This window comes from Camellia sinensis, chromosome 7 (assembly GCF_055761805.1).
Source record: "Camellia sinensis isolate YWXY chromosome 7, ASM5576180v1, whole genome shotgun sequence".
NCBI lineage: Eukaryota > Viridiplantae > Streptophyta > Magnoliopsida > Ericales > Theaceae > Camellia > Camellia sinensis.
The window spans coordinates 29,645,343-29,668,228 of record NC_138967.1 but is presented as its reverse complement, the minus strand read 5'-3'; the positions used below and the strand labels follow the sequence as shown (position 1 = coordinate 29,668,228).

Below are 22,886 nucleotides of genomic sequence, written 5' to 3'. Positions count from 1 at the left end.
AAATTCAATGAATTTATACCCAAGTGTACTTTAGATTTGATTCAATTAATCAGTCATACCCAAGAAAAGACCTATTTTGCTCTAAACTCCTATATTTTCGTACCCAAATATCTCTCTCTCTCTCTCTCTCTCTCTCTCATAAAGCAGTTGAATTCACATGCATATATAGATCACCGCGTAACAGTCTCTCCCTCTCTCTCAATCTTCACAAGAACCCCGCTTAAACCCTATCGCTCTCCTCTCCTTTTCTCTCTCTCTCCACTTTTTCTCTTCTTGCTCAAGAAAACCATTCAAAACCAAGAAATCTCACAAACCTATCTCTGAAAATCAATCCATGGCTCAAGAAATCGAAAAACCCAGAAAGGTTCAGTACCCACACGACTCAACCTGTTATAAAATCACCGATGAGATCGGCCGAGGAGTGAGTGCAATCGTATACAAAGCCATATGTATTCCGAACTCGACTGTCGTAGCGATCAAATCAATCGATCTCGATCGATCTCGAACCGAACTCGAAAGCGTTCGTTTAGAAGCCAAGATAATGTCGCTTCTCTCTCATCCCAACATTCTCAGAGCTCATTGTTCATTCATGGTGGATCATCGTCTTTGGGTAGTCATGCCTTTCATGTCCTCTGGTTCTCTTCAATCGATCATGACTTCTTCGTTCCCAGATGGTTTATCTGAGCCTTGCATTGCTGTGATTCTCAGAGAAACTTTGAATGCTCTGTCTTATCTTCATAATCAAGGTCATCTTCATAGAGACATCAAGGCTGGGAACATTCTTATTGATTCAAATGGGTCTGTGAAGCTCGCTGATTTCGGAGTTTCCGCGTCGATTTATGAATCGAATTCGGGGAAAGGGTCGAATTCGGGTACCAATTCGGCGTCTGGGAGGCTCACTGATCTCGCCGGAACACCGTATTGGATGGCACCGGAGGTAAACAATTCTCAATCTACTCTCGTTTTTCAAATAGCTAGAATTACAAAACAACATATAATATCATAGTTTCTTACGCTTTAGGTAGAAAATATTTTCCATATATTTTTGTATTTATTTGGTATAATGAAAAATGTATTTGAATAAAAAACAAATATATTTAAATAGTAAATATATTTTTCACTTTGTGGGTGTTTATGAAGTGGGTTTTAAGTAGGTTTTTTTAGTTGTAGGATATTATTGGAAATTTTTTTTTTTTTTATGTTTGAAAAGATAGGTGGATTTTTTTTTATAATTTGATGTAGTGTTTATGAAAGAAAAAGTGAAATAATTATGAAATTGTATATCATATTTTGTTTGGATTTATTTTTTTTTTATTTTGTAAAACTTTGTCTTTTAATAGAAAAAATCAAAAAAAAAAAAAAACCAACAAAAAATCTTGCCAAACACTACCTTTTAGAAAATCATTTTCGAGATTAAAATCTTACTAATATCACTACATAGCCATCGTCACCAACACTGTCATCATGGCCGCCCACCATCACCACCACCACCACCACCACCAAACATACAAATAAAAAAAATAAAAAAAAATTAGTAAAAAATATTTTTCGCACAAATAAACCAAAAGGTAGTTACACACTCACATCGATTTGATGTAGTAACTCTCAAATTACTTCCAACAGGTGATTCACTCTCATACTGGGTATAGTTTCAAGGCTGACATATGGTCTTTTGGAATCACTGCTCTTGAATTAGCCCATGGAAGACCTCCTCTGTCTCACCTCCCTCCTTCAAAGTCCCTGATAATGAAGATCACCAAGCGTTATCGATTCTCCGATTACGAAAGGGCCAAGAACAGCAAGAACAAGAAGTTTTCCAAGAATTTCAAGGACATGGTGGGTTTGTGTCTCGATCAAGACCCATCAAAAAGGCCCTCCGCTGAGAAATTGCTGAAACATTCATTCTTCAAGAACTGTAAAAACTCTGATTTCCTATCCAAGAATCTTTTGGTGGGTTTGCCGAGTGTTGAACAGCGATTTAGGGAAATCAAGCTTCAGAGACTCGAGTCGATGAATTGCAGAAGTGCCGATGGTGATGATGAAGACGACCAAGTGTTTTTAATCGGTGGTGTGACTGTGAAACAGAGGAGGATCAGTGGGTGGAACTTCAATGAAGATGGGTTTGAATTAGACCCTGTTTTTCCAGTGAGTAAGGAAGACAATGAAATTGACAATGATATTGTGAAACAAGTCCGATTTGGCGGCGAAACCATCATTCGAGACAGGGGAGGAGAGTCAGAGAAGTTGAATTTACAGACCCAACTGGCTGATGGTGAGATTGGTGGTGGTGGTGGTGGTGGATCAGTGGATAGGGACGTGATGATGGGGAGTTTGATGTTTCTGAAGAAGAGTTTGGATGATCAGAGGCAAAAAGTGATGAACATGATTGATATGATCAATGGGGAAGAGAATGTGGAAATGAGCAGAGAATTACAGTTGATGCAAGTGATTGAGAATCTGAAGATGGAATTGGAGAATGTGAAGAAGAGGAACTTTGAATTGGAGATGGAATTGGGGGTTTCTCAGTTAACAGCAAAACAACAGTCCCTCTGATTTTAAGATGGTTCCATGGAAATGAAATTCATAGCATAGGCAGTGGAGTTGGAATTAGATCATGAATGTAGTATGGAGTTGTGACACTTTACTCTATGATGCTCTGTTTTGTAAGTCCATTCATTCAATAGTTGGAATGGGCTTATTTGAAAGATTGGCATTGCCAAAGATACTATATGTTTTGGAAAAATAAATAAAGATGGTTGATTAGGTACAGTTGGATTTAATTAATTTTAGTTTATTGTGATGCGGAAGCTGAATTTGGGTTAGTGGGATAGTGGGTTTGATTAGGACTTTGCTATAGCTTTCATGATCCAATTAAATTCAACTGAACTAGGAACACTACCACAATTGTGCAATTGAAGCTATGTTAGATGTAGGGAGATCTGACACAATGTCAAGTGCAATTGAAATTTTGTTATGTATACATAAATCTAACAAAAAAAAGTGTCAAGTGCCTAAATGTTGGTGCGCATTCTTGTCAAGTGCCCAAGTGTTAGTACCCATACCAAATGTTAAAGTGAGTTTTCTAATAATATTAAGGATATTAATAAACCTATCAAATTCATGTATCTTAATCAATGTATTTGTTAATATTTATTGATATTTGTTAGTATTTTTAGCATGAAAGTTTACTTTGTTACTTCGCTAATGAATGAGTATGATCTTTCATTTCAATTGACTACCCTTTAGAAAAAAACAAAAGATATCCAGCTATGATTTATGTATCTGTTTCACATTGATAATGACATTATTTTAAGTGCATGCATCAACTTTCAAATTTCATTGAACAACTTTAGGTGCATTATCTCATTTTGTGGTTTGATTCATTGTAGTGGGGTTGTTTTGCATGGTCTCTAAACATAGAGCTGCATAGGCTTCACAATTATACAAACCAGCAAATGCTTGATTGGGTTATAAACACTGAAAGGTTGCACTTTGGCTCAAAAAGTTTCCACACTATTGGATTCTCTCTCTTGAGTGTGGAATATTCTGTTTAAATTCTCATTTGTTTCAACTTAGTTGCTTAGCACATGACGGGTCTTTCTAACTAATCATGTGGTGAAGGGTTTTGAAACTGTTAAGAATTGCAGAACCCTTAATCAAGATCGGTGATGCATGGAAATGGACAAGAACCAATATATAAAGATTATAAATCACACACAAAAATATAAGATTTACGTGATTTACTCCAAAACTAAGACTATATCAACGGTCATTATGGTTTCACTATGTTTACAAAGAGTTATAAGCGAGATACAGAGATCGCCTTCCCTTCAACTACAAATAAATATAATTAAGGTTATAGATTGTTAGTGCATAATTACCAAACTATCCTTAATCCAAGTTCAATTTGCGGTCGAGTCATTCGTGCCTACTTTTCCGCCTTAATAAAATTGGAGAAACAAAAAATATATTAACAGAATAAACCCCTTATTCTTCTTTTTTATTTTGTTTCTTTTGTAAATCTTTATACAAATATAAGATTCATACACGTCCCAATAAAATTGTGCATACCAGAAATTAATGAGACCCCATGGATCAAACAACTTCACCGTAAAGAAGAAAAAAGATTTACACATCGATAGAAATTAAATATGCAGTCTTTGCAAATAAAGTATTGGAAAAATTCAATATATTTTTAATATCGAATTACAATCCACAGCTTAGAAATAAAACATGGGTCGAACTCTATTTTAGTGTCAATGTAATAGCTATGAATAGTTATAGGCTTCGGAGAAAGAATAAAACAACGAGACCAACTCAAGGCCACAAAATAGTATGATCAATACATTTCAATAGAGTTTTCATTTCCTCCTCTTAGTAAGAAAAGAACTTAAATAAAAATACAATAGCTTCGTGATACATTAATACAGATGTTCTAATCCAACTACTTGATCTACTTGTCACCAATATATGAGAATAAAGCCTCGTTTGGGAACAGGCTAATTTAGTAACTTTTTGGCTATTTGGCTAAAATATGAGTTAAAAAAAAACTAGTATGTTTGAGATGACTTTTTGACTTTTTACGAAAAGATGTGCAAAAAGTAGAGAGAAAAGAGAAATTTTGATTTTTTAGTATGGGTTGTTGGCTTTTTGACTAATTTAGTAACTTTTTGATTTTTTGACTAAAAGGGAGAGTTCCCAAATGAGGCCTAAGAGATCCCAAAAACAAGAAAATCATGGAAATCACAGCGGACAAAATAGAAACAGAAATTGGAACCTTACCCTTATCTTTCCTCACCACCATCCCTTCAACAATAGGGTAGCTCATAGATACAATGAAAAATGACAAACCAACTTGCATAAACATCTCATTGAAACTTCCATTGATACCCATCCTAGTAACTCCTCCAAACAAGGATACTAGGTTTAGAATCACCAAGGTAACCACTGGAACAATCAACATGTTTGATGCTTGGAAATCGAATTTACCCATTTGGTAGCTCTTGAGTTGCTCATCATCAATGGCTTTATTGGTTGGTAGAAAACTGGCTTCTCTCATACCCATTCTCTTCATGAAAGCATCCAAACTTCCATAGAGATGACTTGTGACTGACCTTATCATCCACATTCTCTGTTCATTGCTCCATGTTTGGATCGAACCTCCAGTTGAGAGGATCTCTTGGATGTGTTTGGACCGGGATGAGAGGAAAATGAATGAAAATACAATAAAAATCCCAACTTGAAACCTGCCAAACAAGAGAGATCATAATGGGTAGGTAGGTACTCATGTAAAAAGGTACAAGAGAAACAACTCAAGCCACTTCAAGTAGTGCTTAGACATACTGGTTAAAATGTGTAACAATTTCACTCTTCGAACACAGAATATAGATGTTTCAAAAAAATTTACAAAATTTATTGGTAAGATCCACAACCTAAAACATCTTATCCATCCATATACATGTGTAGTTCTGTATTGTTAAATTTATTCAACGTGTCTGACTCTACGATCGATTTTTGAATTGTTAAATTTATTAAATTTGTCTTGTAGTAATAAATAAGCAAGTTAATACACAAATTGCTAATTGCACGGCAATGAATCAGAAACACTTGTATTGAATAGAGATAGGGGTTATGGGGCTCTCTCTCAAATTTATTCAATTTTCTTGATCAAATTTTATCTACCAATTTTTTTTAATAGAATTAAAATGGAAACAATAGTGTTATGCAAACAGAATTTTATTGTGATCACATACGACTATTATTATGATAATAATTTAAAAATATGTCACAGTCACATCATTTTAGAAGCACATTACATATAAAAAAAATCTTGTGATTATTTAGCATTTTTCAAATGAAAATGTTGTGGACACAACACATTTTCTACACCCGTAACATTTTCAAAAATAAATTTATAAGATTTGTTAGCATACATAATATTACTTTATCCGAAATCAAAATTATGCAAAAGAGAGAAAGGGAATGCATATCTTGGGTTACAAACTAACATCAGGGTGTAAGGGAATGCCATTGAGAAGATAGAGCTGAGGAATGGTTGCAAAGCACCACAATGGGATGAAATCGAAAGGAAAGAAGGCAAGCTCTGCATAGCACATTCTCTCAAGAACAGACATCTGCTTCTCCTTCTGCTTTGGGCAATGTAGAAGAGGACAGAACCTTGAGATAGCAACTTCAACCAAACCAGAACCACATCACTCAGATTTGTGGTGCCTGAGCCCAAAAAAGCTGGCCTTGCTGGGTTACAATACACTGAAATCCAACCTTTGCCATGTAAATTAATAAAATCTGTGAAGTAGTCTTTGTAAGTTTTCTAAACAACCTGTATATTAGATTGAATTAATTTGAACAACCTGTATATTAGATTGAATTAATTTGAACAAAGAATACATACATCATTTATATAGAGTACCACTAATTAATTCCTAACCCTACATGAATACATTACTGAGATATATAGAAGTCTAATATACATAGGACACTGAATCCTAATCCGAGAAGAACACATATTCTCACACCCCCGCTCAAACTCAAGGTGTTTTAGCAGAAAACACTGAGAGTTTGTCAAGAAAAAACCGAAACCGAGCAGTGGTGTGAGTCTTAGTGAAGAAGTCAGCAAGTTGCAGAGCCGAAGAGACAAAAGGAAGCGAGATAAAGCCAGACTGCAGATGCTGGCGGACGAAGTGACAATCAATCTCAATATGTTTTGTCCGTTCATGGAAGACTGTGTTATGAGCAATTTGAATAGCACTTCGGTTGTCACAATAGAGATAGGTTGGGGAAGATTGAGGGACGCCCAACTCAGATAAGAGCTGACGAAGCCAGACAATTTCAGCAGTAGCATGAGCCATAGCACGATACTCAGCTTCGGCAGTAGAACGGGCAACAACAGGCTGTTTCTTGCTTTTCCAAGAAATTAGGGAATCACCAAGAAACATACAGAAACCAGAAGTAGATTTACGATCATTAACATCACCAGCCCAATCAGCATCAGCATAAGCCACCAAGTCTAAGGAAGAAGTAGAAGAGAACAGCAAGCCCTGAAATATAGTATTGCGAAGATAACGAAGAATTCGAAGCAAAGCAGCCCAATGGGTAGAGCGAGGGGCAGAAACAAACTGACTAATTACATGGACAGCATAGGTAAGATCAGGGCGAGTAACTGTCAGATAGACTAAGCAACCCACAAGCTCACGATACAACGTAGGATCATCTAGAGGAACCCCATCAGTAGTGTTGAGCTTTACATTAAGTTCAATGGGGGTATCAGACAGCTTAGTGTCAGTAAGTCTGGCACGATGGATAACCTCGTTAGCATACTTAGCCTGGGACAGAAAGTAACCCTTAGGAGAAGAAGCCACCTCAATGCCAAGAAAATACCGCAATGGTCCCAGATCCTTCATTTCGAAGGTGCGAAAGAGATGCTGTTTGACCTCAGAGATAGCAGAAGAGTCAGAGCCAGTGATGATCATATCATCTACATATAGTAAGAGAGCAACAAAACCAGCCGAGGTATGTCTTAGAAATAAAGCAGAGTCGGAAGCAGAAGGATGAAACCCAAGCTCGGTAACAGCAGTCTGAAAGCGATCATACCAAGCACGAGGAGACTGCTTCAGACCATATAGAGCACGCCGAAGACGACAGACTTGGCCAGAGGAATGGTGAAGACCAGGGGGAGGACGCATATAAACCTCCTCAGTGAGAGTGCCATTAAGAAAAGCATTCTTAACATCCATCTGATAAAGGGGCCAAGAACGAACAACAGCGACAGAAATCAAAGTACGGACAGTAGTCATCTTGGCAACAGGAGCAAATGTCTCCTCATAATCAATACCATACTCCTGGGAGAAACCTTTGGCCACCAGACGAGCTTTGTAGCGCTCAAGAGAACCATCAGAATGAGTCTTGACTTTGTAGACCCATTTGCAACCAACTAGATTCTTACCAACAGGTAAAGGAACCAACTCCCAAGTACTCGTTTTCTGTAGAGCAAACAACTCATCCTCCATAGCTTGAACCCAATGAGGATCCTGACAGGCCTCCTTGTAAGACTGAGGTTCTGCAAAAGAGTGAATAGCAGACAAAAAGGTACGATAGGAAGCAGAAAAACAAGTATTAGACCAACCCAACCTTTTTGGAGGATGACGCGCTCGAGGAGGATATCGGTGTGCAGCAGGATCAGAGTCGTCAGAAGCAGGAGGATCAGCAGCAGGGGTAGAGACAGCTAGGGGAGGAGGAGCCTTGCGACGAGAATAAACTAACAACGGAGGAGAAGAAGAAAGAGAAGGAGAAGGCGAAGGAGGAGGCGAAGGAGGAGAAGTAGTCAGAGGTGAAGCAGAAGGAGAAGATGGAATAAGCTCAGGAGGAACTGTGGAGATGTACTCATCAGATGGGACCTCAGAAGGAAATGGATCAATATGAACCAAATCCTCTTTGGAAACTGGGGCGGTGAGAGGAGGAAGCTGAAAGTAAGATAGACGTTCGAGAAAGGCAACATGGCGGGAGACATAAAGGCGACGAGAAACAGGGTCATAACAGCGATAACCTTTCTGAGTGAGACTATATCCCAAAAAAACACATAGGACAGATCGGGCACTAAGTTTAGTCCTATCTTTACGGGGTAAAAGGACAAAACACGCAGACCCAAATACACGAAGGAGGGAGTAATTAGGAGGTTGAGAAAAGAGAGCCTCATAAGGAGACCGACCCGAAAGAAGGGGGGTAGGCATACGATTAAGAAGAAAAGCAGCAGGAGGTCGGAAAGTACTCGAAGTAGTACCGCGGAACTGTGTCTGAGAAGACGGAGCAGGCTGACGTCCCTTTTTAGGACAATTGTTCTTCCAATGACCCCTCTGATGGCAGAAAGCACACTCATCTAGCCCTAATGGTCCTCTCTTGGGTTTCGTAGTGGCCTGAAGTTGATGAGAAGGAGGGGTCGATAACAAGGGCGGCTTGGCAGGAGCCAAGAACACAGAAGGAGGCAAAGTCTGACTGGCCGTCTTAAGACGGGTTTCCTCGGAAAGGAGTTCACGAACAATAGCATCCACAGAGGGAAGAGGAGATCGGTGAAGGATGCCACCTCGAATAGCCTCATACTGAGGGGAGAGAGCTGTTAAGAACTGGACTAAACGACCCTGTTCCCGAAACTCAATATAAGCGTCTAATATTTTGAGACTAGGTGGTTCCATAAGAGCCAACTGATCCCAGAGACCTGTCATCTCAATATAAAAGTCTTGAATAGTTTGATCCCGCTGACGAGCACCCTGAATAGTTGTTTCCAACTCATACCGTTTGGCAAAATTGGACTGCTGATAAACACCGAGTAAATAATCCCACACTTCCTTGGCAGTACTGTACTTGGAAAACATCATTCCAATACGGTCATCTACAGAGTTGTGAAACCAGGTAAGAACTTGGGCATTATCACAATCCCAAGTGTCACAGGAAGACAGATACCCTTCTACCTTTGGGTCCGATGGACGAGGAGCAGAACCAGAAACATAGCCCCATTTTTTTTGACCAAGAAGAAAATTCTTCATAACACTGGCCCAATAGGCATAATTACCACCATTGAGTTTACATTTAATCGCTTGAATTTTAGAGTCCATTATTGTAATAAACAAAAGATTAATGGGTCAAAATATACTAATAACTTAATAAATGGGCCAAACAGGAATAAGGGTTTTAAATGGAAATACCCAAGTTGAAGCAGAGATCGCGAAGCAGAGAGAGAGAGAGACTGAAGCTGAGATTGATTTCAGACGGAGCTCGCGAAGATCTCAGACAGAGATCACGAAGCATAGAGGCGACCACAGAGAGACGACCACAAGAGTCGACCAAGACGGAGACACGATGAGCCGCGAGGATGACTGAGACTGAGATGAGCAGTTCGATGGGTCAACTGAGACGACTCACTCGCGAGACGAGGCATCCAAAAGAAGCCCTTGCAGACGAAACAGATGGGTCACCCAAGTCATGAACAGAGATCGAACCAAAGGAGTTTGATCATGTACCAGATAATCGAGAAAGAGAGAACGCGATCAAACAGATGAATCACGAACAAGTTGAACCAGTTCGTGCGTAACCCTAGCCAACACGAAATCAGGAATCACAAAGCTCTGATACCATGTAAGTTTTCTAAACAACCTGTATATTAGATTGAATTAATTTGAACAAAGAATACATACATCATTTATATAGAGTACCACTAATTAATTCCTAACCCTACATGAATACATTACTGAGATATATAGAAGTCTAATATACATAGGACACTGAATCCTAATCCGAGAAGAACACATATTCTCACAGTCTTCCACCACTGAGAAATACAAAAAACCCACCTGCATATTGGAGCAAAGAAGAAAGCACACTATAGTTTCATAGTTCAAAAGAATCTCGAAAATGAACAAGAGGTCTACATACCCAAAAAATAGACTACAAAATTATCTAGAATTTACAATTTAAGGCCAAGATTCATTCATGAATTGGCCCCACAATAAGAAGGTGAAATCTACACCCTACATTTAATATTCCAGATAATTTTTTGGTTTGTGTCTAGATATGGACTTTCTACGAAAAAGAATGTGATCTTAGATATAACCTAGATCACACCAAATTTGAATCTACATCACACATTTTATTTTTGAAATATTTTTTTTGGTAAATGGGTTTGACTCCAATATCTTATGGAACTTGATCCGTACAGTTTGGGCTTGTATGACCATTCTGGGTCATAATGTGATCATCCAAATCATTCATCAAATTTACACACGTGTGAAAAAATCAGATTAATTCAATAATTATAATTATATAATTTTAACATATTTCTCTTTAAAAAAAAACATTATTTATTTTCAAAATCATGATTATTGTCTATTTTATCAAAAAAAATAAAATAATTAATATTGATTATCAAATACAAAAAAAAAAATCATAGGTAATCTACACATTAATTTACAAATTTGAACATATCAAATTATCACAGTGTGAGCCCTAATTACACCCGTCCAGATCACTTAGTGGATTTTTTTTTGTTTTTTTCCTCCGAGTCAATATAGCTTTTCTACATATTTACTTAAAAAATAAAATGTGTGAACAAGATTCATTATGAAAGTCACACTAGACCAAATTTCAATCAACAGAATACGCATAACTTTCTTGACACTTTTTCAAGTTGGTAGCTTTTGCGAAGTAGAAAATGTGGAGAGGATTTGTTGTTTTAGGACGTGTACTTGCTTCTTTGCCCCCATTTGGTTTGATTTTCATAAGCACACGATGCTAAAATTTGGATTTCTTTGAACAACATTGCATTCGAAAAGTCACTGTGATTCGGCTTGTAATGTCGGCCAAGAGATTTGATGAAGTCATTGGAAGAGCCGAAATACTGTTTACTTTTCATGATATCAACATCTGAAAATTAATGAGAATGTAATTAGAGATTTAAATAGCTATTACGTAGAAATACTAAACAGTGATTTGAAGTTGTTTTGCCACATGCTCTTATGTTCTAAATTTCCAGTAACCAAACCAAAAAAAAAAAAAAAAATATGTGCATTGAGTTATTTTTTACTTTTTTATTTTTTTGTTAACTCTATTAATAGACAAATTCTAATAGATGAGAATTTGTAATTAATCAAATAAGGGGGATTTACATTTTAAGCAAACCTCATAGCAATGTATGATGTATCCATAATTTATCATTAAAAAAAAAAAACACAAAACGCCAACGTTTTTCAATTATAAACCTCCAGAAGAAAGGTGTTGGGCTCAAGACTTTGATTTTCAATTTGAATAGATGTAATGTAAATAGGCCACTTCATCCAATTGCACTGTCGAAGTGTCCATTATCTATTAAATATCCCACACAGGAATATTATAAATTCAAAAAAATTATCCAAAATTTTAATTTATGACTCAGATTCATTTCATAATTAAACTTTATGCTATATTAATTTAATCTCTGCTACACAAATACATTATCGATAAAAATCTAAATTTTTTTTTTGTGTCAACAGTATTTCTGATCCCCTTAACGACATACCTTCTTTCGTGAGACTTCCATAGAGGGCATTTCTCTTTATCTAACAGCATGTACCAGACAAACGTGGTCCCTCAAGCCCATCCATACCTTTCCATAGTATCTGAAAATTATTGGTTTTCAATTATTAAAAAAAAAAAAACCACACTTCTATTATTATCTCATAATCATAAAGTCCATGAACATAAATTTTTTTAATAAGAGAATAATATAAGTTTTCATTCTATGTATGTACCGTGAATAAGGATCTTATTCGGCAGTTGTAGATATCATTCTTGCTAATGTTATGAAATTTCTGAGGAAATTGAACGAAAGCTAGGAAGGGAGACATTTTGGGATCAAGATGGAAACACATTGCTTGACGAGCCGATGATGAGTCATGGCAATACATGTCACAGCCCAAAACTAGTATGTATGGAGAATTGCTAATCATGGCTGAGACTCGAAGCTGCAACAATGATTAATTCATATGAGATATTCATGCCAAAACATCGTATTGTGCAATTTAATTTGGTCTGACTTATCCATTTTTTTTTTTTTTTTCATTTTTAAATTGTCCCTATACAATTATCTCTGATTTAGATTTTAAATTTCAATATTTGAAATTCTTTTAATTTTTTTTTCTCCATCCATATTATTCGTATATTTAACTAGTTGATTTTCATAATACTTCCATCCAGTTTAGAAATGACAAAAAATGTTCAAGCTAATTTTTGTAAATTTGTTTGATAAAATGTAACTTATTTTGTCTATATAGAATTTTTTTCAAAGCTGACTCAAATCTTTTTTTACAAGCATCTAAGGGCATGTTTGATTGGGTGGATTAGAGTGTGGGATTAGGATTATTAATCCGTGGGCCCAATTATCCTATATTTGTTTTAACATTTTTGTTTAGGATTATTAATCCAATGGATAATTAATCCAACAAATTTGTAGGATTATTAGTAATAGGGTAGGGGTGGGATTATTAATCCAATGGATATTAATCCAATTGGATAGTGAACACCACACTAATTTACTAGGACTATTAATACTTCACTATTAATATTGTGAATCAAACATGACCTAAAAGTTTTTTTTTTTTGTTTTTTTTTTTGTTTTTTTGTTTTTTAACTTGAAGTTAAAAGAAAAAAAGTTAAAAAGGGACGATGTCACAAAATAATTATATATGAAACTATTACAAAAGTTATATCAATAATTACAATAATGGAGTAAGAAATCCAATAACAAAAAATAATATAAAAGTAATCTATAAGATTTGATGGGATAAGTTAAGGGGAGTGTGGCAACTTGATAAGGACATGAGGTATAAATTTTGGGATAATTATTCAATAATTTCAAAGTATAGACAAGTGGTATTTTATAGTATTGTGATTGGTGAAAAAGATGGGCAAATGGAATATTGTGTTGAATAATTAAGGAATATGAATGGCAGAATAAATGATGATTGGTTAGGAGTACGAACATATGGTATTTTAGAAATAGTCTATAATTTCCTTAAATATTGAGGTCTCAAGTACCATTCTCTTTGTGGTCAATCATTCGAGCGACAACACACATAGTTCGTAAGACAAACCTTTCAGACCTGTGAGAAACCGTACCTAGTGTTAGGAGTGTGAGTTCGAATCTACGCACATATGCGAGTCCGCGACTTACCGCAACATGATTAAGTGACTCTGCTGTGTATCACCACATAAGGATAATCTCGGAGGTTTCAACTCCTTAGTATGTAGCTTCAGAGGTTACCCTTATATGATTAAGCCTTTAAGATTGACGGGGATAGGACAAATTACTATCTAAAAAGCTAATTTCACACTTTTTTTTATTTTAGGGCATCTCCAATAGTAATCTTACTTATATTTATTCTAAGGGTTGATTTGACAACAATCTAAATAAGTAGTGTATTTGCTTATTTGATACAAGTTATTACATAATCTCATTACTTTTTTGTACATCTTTTTTTTTTATTTATTTATAAAAAGTCAAAAAATTATTAAATAAGCAATCTCCAAACCACCCTTAAAATATGATGAAAAAGTAAGTTTTTAAATTTTAGGATTCATCTCCTCCAATAATGTTCTCTATTATTCTTCTTTATTAATTAAACGATATTTTTTATTCCTTATTTTAAGAAAGAGAAAAACATATAATATGTTTATGCTTAGAAAGAGAGAGGAAATGGAAAAAAAAACTATTTGGTTACAATTTTTAAAAATTACTTTTAGATGGGTTGTTTGTTTTTACTGAACTTTATATATATATATATATATATATTGCGTGAGTGAATTTCCGATCATACTGCCAACTTAGTTATTCAGCTGGAGAGTACCGGCAAAATAGATGACACCTGGCTGACCTGCAATAGAAAGAGAAGATTCCGGCGATGGTTCGTCCACCCAGGGGCACTCCGACGATCAAGTCAGTATATCTCTCAAAGATAATCAATAATGCTAAATTCACTGTTCAGAATATCAATTGCGTACCTTAGACCCACGGGATTGCCTCTCTTTTATAGCAAACTCAATCCTAGTCCCAATAGAAGCCTAGCTCTAATGGACTTAGGATTACTGCTAATCTTGTACTCTCAATAGGATTAGGATAAACTCCCTAAGAGTCTTATCTTTACCCAAACTGAAGTCTTCTCTCATTCTAGGACTCTTGTGTCTTATCCGCTTATCTTGGATTCTGATATCTTCGGAGACAACCTCGGCCTTGCCGAGATCACCTCGGCGTTACCACCAGGACACGTGGCACCTCGGCTGATACGTCAGCGTCACCTTGGCCACGTGTTGGCACTCAGAAAATATATCCCTACAACTGCCCCCTAGGTTCTATTACCTCGGCAATGAGGTAATGGAACCTATATCAGTACTTGCAAAAATACATCAGCTTAAGTGTCTTAGCCGAGATCACTATCTCGGCCGACATGTTTTCTTTAAAGATCAAGACTTCCAAATACTCTTTCATGCGCATGAGCTGTCGTGCATAACAACTCAACCGTTTTCAGCCACGCGTCTTTCTCCCACTAGATCATTCCTGATACGCGTCTATAAATGAAATCTTTCTCATGTGCGCCGTCTGGCGCATACGTTCTTCTAGGCACATTTATGACCCTTTTACCGCCGTTTCTGTTTTATTAAAACTTCTTTCTTTCCCCCGTCTTTTCACTTTTCATTGTTTCTGAAGTTCTCTCTCTCTCTAGCTTTCCATCTCCTCCATTGTTCCAAGCTTTCAAGCTCTGCTACCACCGTTGTTCTCCTCTTCCGGCGAGACGCTTGTTATTCTTCTCCGCTGCTACCGTTCGTCTGACTTCGGCAAACTCAACACCGGCCTTCCTTCTTTCTGGTAAGCTACTATTCCTCCTAGTTTTCAGTTTCTTGTTACCTTACTGAACTTTTCTGTTTTACCTGCTGTCTTTGCAATCTTGTTCATACTTCTGATATTTCATCATGCATTTTGTATTCCACCATATATTTGAACTTGTTTGCTTCATGATTCTGTTTTTACCCAAATCATCTTCTTGAATATTCACTGTTCACACACCAGTTGATTTCTGTCATTGTTCTTGGCCTGATACACCTGTGCGAACTTTTTGTCTTCATTTTCTGATGGCTTCATCATCATTCTTGATTCTGAAACGCATCCCTGTTTTTCTGTTTTCCAGATCCGTGCATCCAATCTTCGTTTCCATAGATCTAGGTTTGGGATTTGCTTGTAGAACCCTCGATTATTAGGAAAAACTGAAACTATTTCCACATATTTTTGCCTAGCACATACTTTAGGTTTTTGCCGAGGTCCCAATAATCCTTTTAAAACACCTTTACTCTGAAACCTAGTTTTTCCAATTCAGGACGATATCATGGGTGTGTGGAAATATAGGGTAGATACCCTGAGCAAATTAGATCACTTTAGGCGTGAGTTTGACATCCCTGCCGACGTCCATCTGAGGTTGGCTGGGGATGACGACTCCATCATGCCCACCACTGATTCCATTCCCCTTCCTGTTGTGGCTTTCATCGAGTGCGGACTTCGGCTCCCACTCAATATCCTTTTTCGCGAGATCATTCACTACTATAAGTTGAACCCAATGCAGCTTGCCATCAATTCTTACCGAGTCATAAACGGTATAATTGCTTTAGCCAAACAAGAAAATGTTAGGATCACCTTAGCCGACATTCAATACTGCTACACTATGTGTGGCCTCAAAAAAGACACGGGCTATATTTACTACCTTAAGCCGAGGTCCACAGAATTCAAAATCGTAGCCGACCTCCCAGACTCCAACAAGGGAGCTGGAGACGATTACTTCATTACCTCGGGGAACTGGGAATTTGCTCCAGACGAAGACCTCCATCTCTACCCTCTTCTTCGATCAGTTTTTGTAGAGGGCAATGGTAAGAGCCCTGTGTCTATATTAATTTGTTTGTTTTTAAAGTCTTTAATATTTTACTTGTTTCTAATGTCTACCTTTCCTGCAGCTCTTCCTCAGCCACCAAAGGGCTTCCGTCAGTCTTTCTTTCCCAGCAAAGACTTGAGGAAACTTTTGGATCTGCCAATCCACAAACGGAAGGCCCCTCTACTGCTTAATTTCATTTCTACGTATAAGTCAGCTCTCCCTGACGTCCCCAAGAAGAAGAAGAAGAAGAGCATGTCTCCTCTTTCTGCCACAAGTCCCCAAACTACCCCCATATCTCGGCAAGATCAAGGGTCGACCTCTGGTCCAGCCGAGCAGCCGTCAACCTCGGCTCCTTATCTAATCCCAATATCCTAGCGCCAACGTCGACGATGAACAGTTTTTTCTTCTGAGATGGGTCGCCAGAAAGCTGTTGCAAAAGATCTCTTATCCAGCATCCCTTCTGACGTTGATGTTCAACCAACGCAATCCCAGCCTCCACCAAAGCAAAAAAGAATTAAAAAGGCTCAACCAAAGGCAAAGGTGACTCAAGTTGATACTGAGGATACCTTGCCAATTTCCAAACTGGCTGAGAGCGAGAAGACTGCCTCTGTCCCCGAGAAGAGGTCTGCTGAAACACACCCATCCGAATCCATCAGATCAAAAAGGTCGAGGTCATCTTCTACAACGACCTCGGGGTCTCAAAAGCATGATGCCCCCTAGGCCCCCAAAATCACACTGGAAGATAAGCCAGTTATGGCTAGCGACAGTGCCGACGACATTAATGTCGTCGTCGCCCTTAGTACCGCTCTGCTCCTTCCCGGCGATCTTGACCGAAACGCCGAGGTGAGCGAATATGAGAACTATGCTCTGATGCTCCAGCACTCTGTTCAGGTAAGTCTCTTTATTAGGAAAATTTTTCTTTCTTTCTTTCTTTCTTTCCAGTACATACTTACAATATTTTCTAATAACTTCTGTTTTCTTTCAGGCCATTCAGCATGCTCATTCTTTCTCAGTACAATCTTTCCAGAACCGGGAGAGGCTAGCCGAGAAGAAGAGGGAGGTCTCCAGTCTGCAAAAGATTAATAAAAATCTGCTGTCAAAGATGAAGACCCTGGAGGATCAAGCCGAGGTCGCTATCAAAGAAAAGGACGATGCCGAAGAAAATGTTAGTGCTGCTGAGGCGATAAACAAAGTCCTTCAAGCCCAGCTGAAAGAGGCCGAGAAAAAGATGGCTGAGGCCTAAAAGGAGCTTCAAGACGCCCTGGCCACCAAAGAGGCCGAAGTCAAGGCCGCCGACGATAAGGCATATGCTGAGGGGATGGCCGACGTTACAACAGACTACGAAAAGCAGGTGAAGCAGGCATGCAACAGGGGCTTCACCCTTGGCTGGATGACCTTGCTGAAAAGGCTTGATGTCCCCGCGGACTCCCCCCTCAGGAATGCCGATGTCTTGCCTCTGCCATTCCCTCCAACTTCAAGCCAGCCTGCCGACGACGATTTTGAGTCCGAGGAGGAGGTTTTGGTGAGGAAGCCAAAAGACGTTGCTGGGGCCAAGTCTCTTCTTCAAAATGAGCAAGTCCTAGACTTGACTCAAGATGAGGAGGTTGAGGAGGTCCCCAAGGAAGCTACCCCTGAGCAGGCATCTTTGGACGTGCCTCTCGCCGACAAGAGCCTTGATCAGACCCTTCAAGAGATTGATACTGAGCTTGCGGCCGAGAAGGTGGCCGAGATGTCTTCCCAGTAGTCTTCTGAGATACAAACCCAGCCTGTTAATGATGCTGAAGACTCTTGATTCTATGTATTTTTCCTTTGTATTTTGTACTTTTGCTTCTTTGTTTTTGAGACAATGTAAGATCTTCATATGGCCGACGTGCCTTTTAATGAATACAACTTCCTTCTTTCTTGAATGTTTGTATGTTTGTCTTCCCTTTATTGCTTCTTGTATGACTTTCATACTTAGAATGATTTTGTGTCTTCAAGATGTACCATAGTCTTGTGCAATCTGCTTGTTCTAAAACACCTTAGTTTACATCGGCAAGTACATAAGTACTTAGCTTAATACTCCCTTGGTTTTGACTTGTAAATTTTTCTCAAATTTCAACAAGTGTTTAACATCATCTTGGTTTTAACTTTAACTTGTAAACTTTTCTTAAGTTTCAACAAGTGTTAAACATCATTTCGGTTTAACTTCAACTTGTAAACTTTTCTCAAGTTTCAACAAGTGTAAAACATCATTTCGGTTTAACTTCAACTTGTGAACTTTTCTCAAGTTTCAACAAGTGTTAAACATCATCTCGGTTTAACTTCAACTTGTAAACTTTTCTCAAGTTTTAACAAGTGTTAAACATCATTTCGGTTTAACTTCAACTTGTAAACTTTTCTCAAGTTTCAACAAGTGTTAAACATCATTTCGGTTTAACTTCAACTTGTAAACTTTTCTCAAGTTTCAACAAGTGTTAAACATCATTTCTTCTCTCTGCCTCCTATTGTGAACCTAAGTTCCACTTGGGGTCTCATTATGCATGTATTCCAGAAACAACGTTATGTATCTTCATCAGTCACAAGTATAGAAGAATTCTGTTAGAATTTTATTCATTACGTCGGCAAACAACAAGGAACATCTAATGATAGAAAAACTTCAGATTACAAGTATTCCAGGGTCTTGTCAACTCTTTGCCCTCACTATCTTCAAGCCGATATGTCCCATTGCCCAATACCGAAGTGATTCTGTAGGGTCCTTCCCAGTTTGGGCCAAGCTTGCCCTCCCTGGGATCCTTCTTGTTGCCGACGACTTTTCTCAAGACTAGGTCGCCGACTCGGAAGTCCTTTGGGTTGACTCTTTTATTACAAGCTCTGGCAAGCTGTTGTTGGTAGGCTGCGAGCTGAATTGCAGCTTTCTCCATTCTTTCTTCTAGCAAGTCCAGATCTCGGGCTAAGAGTACGTCATTAGTCCCGTTCTCTACTCCCTAGGTTCTGATCCCAGGGATGCCGACCTCCAGTGGAATAACAGCTTTTGTACCATAAGCCATGGCAAAGGGGGATTCCCCTGTTGATCTTCTCAGCGTAGTCCAATATGCCTAGAGCACACTTGGTAGTTCATCCACTCACTTTCCTTTTGCTGCTTGCAGCCTCTTCTTTATCTCATCTAGGATAACTTTGTTGGATGCTTCTGCTTGTCCATTGCTTTGAGGAAAGCTTGGGGTTGAAAAGTAGTTCTTGATCTTGAACTTTGCACAGAAGTTCTTGATTAGCTTGCTGTCAAATTGTGTTCTATTGTCAGCAACTATTGCTCTTGGAATCCCAAATCTGGTGATGATGTTCCTCCATAAGAAGTTCTTCACGTCTACATCTCGGATCTTGGCTAGGGGCTCAGCTTCTATCCACTTGGTGAAGTAATCTGTTGCTACCAGCAGGTACTTCATTTGTCCAGTTGCTTGGGGCAGTTGCCCAACGAGATCCATGCCCCATTGGGCAAACGGCCAAGGGCTGGATACTGGGTTTAGGTCTGCTGCTGGTTGGTGTATTAGAGGTTCAAACCTTTGACATTTTTTGCACTTCTTAACACAGGCCTCTGCATCTTTCTGCATGTAGGGCCACTAATACCCCTGAGTAATGGCCCTATGGGCAAGTGATCTGCCCCCAGTGTGGCTTCCATAAATTCCTTCATGTATTTCATAGAAAAAATCTTCAACTTTTGATGGGTGTACACACCTTAAAAGGGGTCCAGTGAAAGATCTTCTGTAGACATGGCCTTCTGCTGTTAGACTGAATCTTGCCGACTTTAGTCTGATCTTGTGTGCCTCCTTGTGGTCATCTGGCAACTTTCCTTCTTTCAGGAATGCAACAATTGCATCCATCCAGCTTGGTCCCATATCCACACACATTGCTTCGTGTGCTGCGATCGGTGGTTCAATACTCGGGCCCGACAGGTATTCGACCATTATCGTCCTTGCTTTTCTGGGTTGTATTGCACTGGCTAGGTTGGCCAGTGCATCGGCGTGGCTGTTATCATCTCGACTAACCTGATGTAGTCGGCAATTCTGAAACAAAGCTACTAACCTGTTGACTTCCTTTGCGTAGGCTGACATCCTTTCATCTCGGGCTGCAAACTCGCCCGTTGTCTGGTTGACTATGAGCTGGGAGTCACAGAAGACTATCACTTCATCTGCTTTTGCTGCTACCGCCAGCTTTAGTCCTGCAATCAATGCTTCATACTCTGCATCATTGTTCGAGGCCTTGAACCCCAATTGAATGGACTGTTCCAATACCTCTCCATCTGGAGATACCAATACTACTCCTGCCCCCGCTCCTTGCCGGTTTGAGCTCCCATCGACGAACAGTCGAAAGGAGTCGCCGATATAAATGCTGCAGGGTCTGAGTTTTTCCTTTTTCCTTTGTTCTGTTGCATTCGGCTGGGCTTCTCCTTGCTTTCTTAGACATCGTTCACCTCGGCTCAACGGAGCCCGATGTACGATGGATTCCGGTGTGAACTCGGCCACGAAGTCGGCCAAAACTTGGCCTTTGATTGCTGTTCTGGGTCTGTACTCCAAATCATACTGTCCCAAGGCCACTGTCCATCTGGCTCTTCCTGTCAGGTCTCCTTGTTGTAGCAAAGACTTCAAGGGGTGTTCTGTTAGCACCACAATTTTATGGGCCTAGAAGTAATGGTTCAACTTCTTTGAAGCCATTACTAAAGCCAGTGCCAATTTCTCTAAGGGTAAATACCTTGTTTCTGCATCAGCCAGTGTTTTGCTCACATAGTAAACAGCCCTTTGCTCTCCTTTTTTTTCTCGGATTACTACTGCCCTTGCTGCGTGTTCTGAAACTGCTAAGTATAGGAACAGCTCCTCCCCAGGTTCTGGATTTGAAAGAACTGGAGCTGTGGTCAAATACTTCTTCAGGTCAGCTAGGGTGGCCTCACATTCTTCTGTCCATAAAAAATCTGTGGCTTTCTTCACTAAGTTGAAGAAAGGTTTGCACTTATCTGAGCTTCTGCTGATGAACCTATTCAGGGCTGCGGCCCTTCCGGTCAACATTTGTACCTGTTTTGCCGCCGTTGGGCTCTTCAATTCCAGGATGGCTTTAATCTGATCTGGGCTGGCCTCAATACCTCTTCTAGTCACCAGGTATCCTAAAAACTTACCAGATCCCACTCCAAACGCACACTTCGCTGCATTGAGTCGGAGCCGATATGTTTTAAGGATGTTAAAGACTGCTTTCAGGTCGGCCAGATGACCTTTAAGTTCCTTGGTCTTCACGACTATGTCATCGATGTAAACTTCCACCGTTCTGCCAATTAGGTGTTTGAACATCTTGGTTACTAGTCTTTGGTAAGTCGCTCCTGCGTTTTTTAACCCAAAAGGCATCACTCTATAGCAGTACAAACCTTTTGGGGTGATAAACGCAGTCTTCTCCTCATCTGGGGGATACATGGCTATCTGATGGTATCCCATGTAGGCATCCAGGAAGCTCATCCTTCCATGCCCTAAAGTGGCGTCTACTAGATGGTCAATCTTGGGTAGAGAAAAATTGTCTTTGGGACAAGCCTTGTTCAGGCTGGTAAAGTCCACGCAGACCCTCCACTTACCATTCTTCTTCTTCACCACCATTGTGTTTGATAGCCATGTCGGGTAATTTACCTCATGAATGGCCCTGGCCTCGAGAAGTCTGTCTACTTCCTCCTCCACTGCTTCGACGTGTATCAACGTCGGTCTTCTTGCTCGTTGGATTACAGGTTTGGCCGACCTGTCAACGTTCAGCTTATGGCACGTGATCTCGGGGTCAATGCCAGGCATTTCGTAGGGCGTCCACGCGAACACCTCAATATTTGATCTCAAAAAAGCTTCCAACTCTTTTTCCTCTTCTTCGGCTAAGCCCGAGCTGAAAAGAAAGAATCGTTCTTCATCCCCTTCTTGGATAAGGATTTTCTTCAGTGCCTCTTCACTCTTTTCGGCAGGCTCCTTGCCGACATTCTCTAGGACCTCCACCTCCTCGCCTTCGATTTTTGCCTTCTCTGGTTCTCGAATGCTGCAGGTGGATTTCATTGCTACCATGGAACAATTCTTTGCCTGCAGCTGATCTCCTCTGACCTCCTCAATCCCATGCTCTGTTGGGAACCGCAATAGTTGATGCAAAGTTGAGGGAACAGCCCTCATTGCATGCAACCATGGTCTTCCCAAAATGATGTTGTAAGGGGAGGGTGTGTCAATTACGGTGAACTCTGTTGTTATCTTCCTGGTGCCTGCCTACACCTCCAAGCTGGTTGTTCCTAATGGCCATGTTGGCGTTCCATTGAACCCGACCATTGGGCTATTGGATTGTTCCATATCGTCTGGGTGAAGGCCAAGCTCCTTGTAACATCGGACGTACATGATGTCACAAGAGCTGCCTTGGTCAATCAGGATGCGCCTTACTTGGCATTCCCCGACCTGG

The 22,886-nt window shown here is 39.4% G+C and overlaps 2 protein-coding genes across 2 annotated transcripts; one reads left to right on the top strand and one right to left on the bottom strand.

Annotated features, from left to right (window-relative positions):
• The first annotated feature begins 43 nt into the window (after nt 1-43).
• On the top strand, nt 44-2,769 carry LOC114267970 (Protein kinase superfamily protein). The gene is made up of 2 exons (XM_028209073.2): nt 44-937; nt 1,624-2,769. Exons 1-2 carry the CDS (start codon nt 335-337, stop codon nt 2,551-2,553), a joined length of 1,533 nt encoding a protein of 510 aa, XP_028064874.2. The 5' UTR covers nt 44-334; the 3' UTR covers nt 2,554-2,769.
• A 1,453-nt stretch (nt 2,770-4,222) lies between these two features.
• LOC145795018 (quillaic acid 3-O-glycosyltransferase CSL1-like) lies at nt 4,223-10,638 on the bottom strand. The gene is made up of 3 exons (XM_082877647.1): nt 10,334-10,638; nt 6,009-6,321; nt 4,223-5,246 (listed from the first exon to the last, which is right to left on the bottom strand). The coding sequence occupies exons 1-3, from the start codon at nt 10,365-10,367 to the stop codon at nt 4,655-4,657; spliced, it is 939 nt and encodes a 312-aa protein (XP_082733773.1). The 5' UTR covers nt 10,368-10,638; the 3' UTR covers nt 4,223-4,654.
• Between the last annotated feature and the right edge of the window lie 12,248 nt (nt 10,639-22,886).

Excerpts from the sequence above, each read along its gene's own strand:
- LOC114267970 (XM_028209073.2), top strand. The coding sequence starts at position 335 with ATGGCTCAAGAAATCGAAAAACCCAGAAAGGTTCAGTACCCACACGAC. Across the intron at positions 938-1,623 it reads CGTATTGGATGGCACCGGAG|GTGATTCACTCTCATACTGG; the intron begins GTAAACAATTCT and ends TACTTCCAACAG.
- LOC145795018 (XM_082877647.1), bottom strand. The coding sequence starts at position 10,367 with ATGCAGGTGGGTTTTTTGTATTTCTCAGTGGTGG. Across the intron at positions 6,322-10,333 it reads TTTGTATTTCTCAGTGGTGG|AAGACTACTTCACAGATTTT; the intron begins AAGACTGTGAGA and ends AGAAAACTTACA. Across the intron at positions 5,247-6,008 it reads GCATTCCCTTACACCCTGAT|GTTTCAAGTTGGGATTTTTA; the intron begins GTTAGTTTGTAA and ends CTTGTTTGGCAG.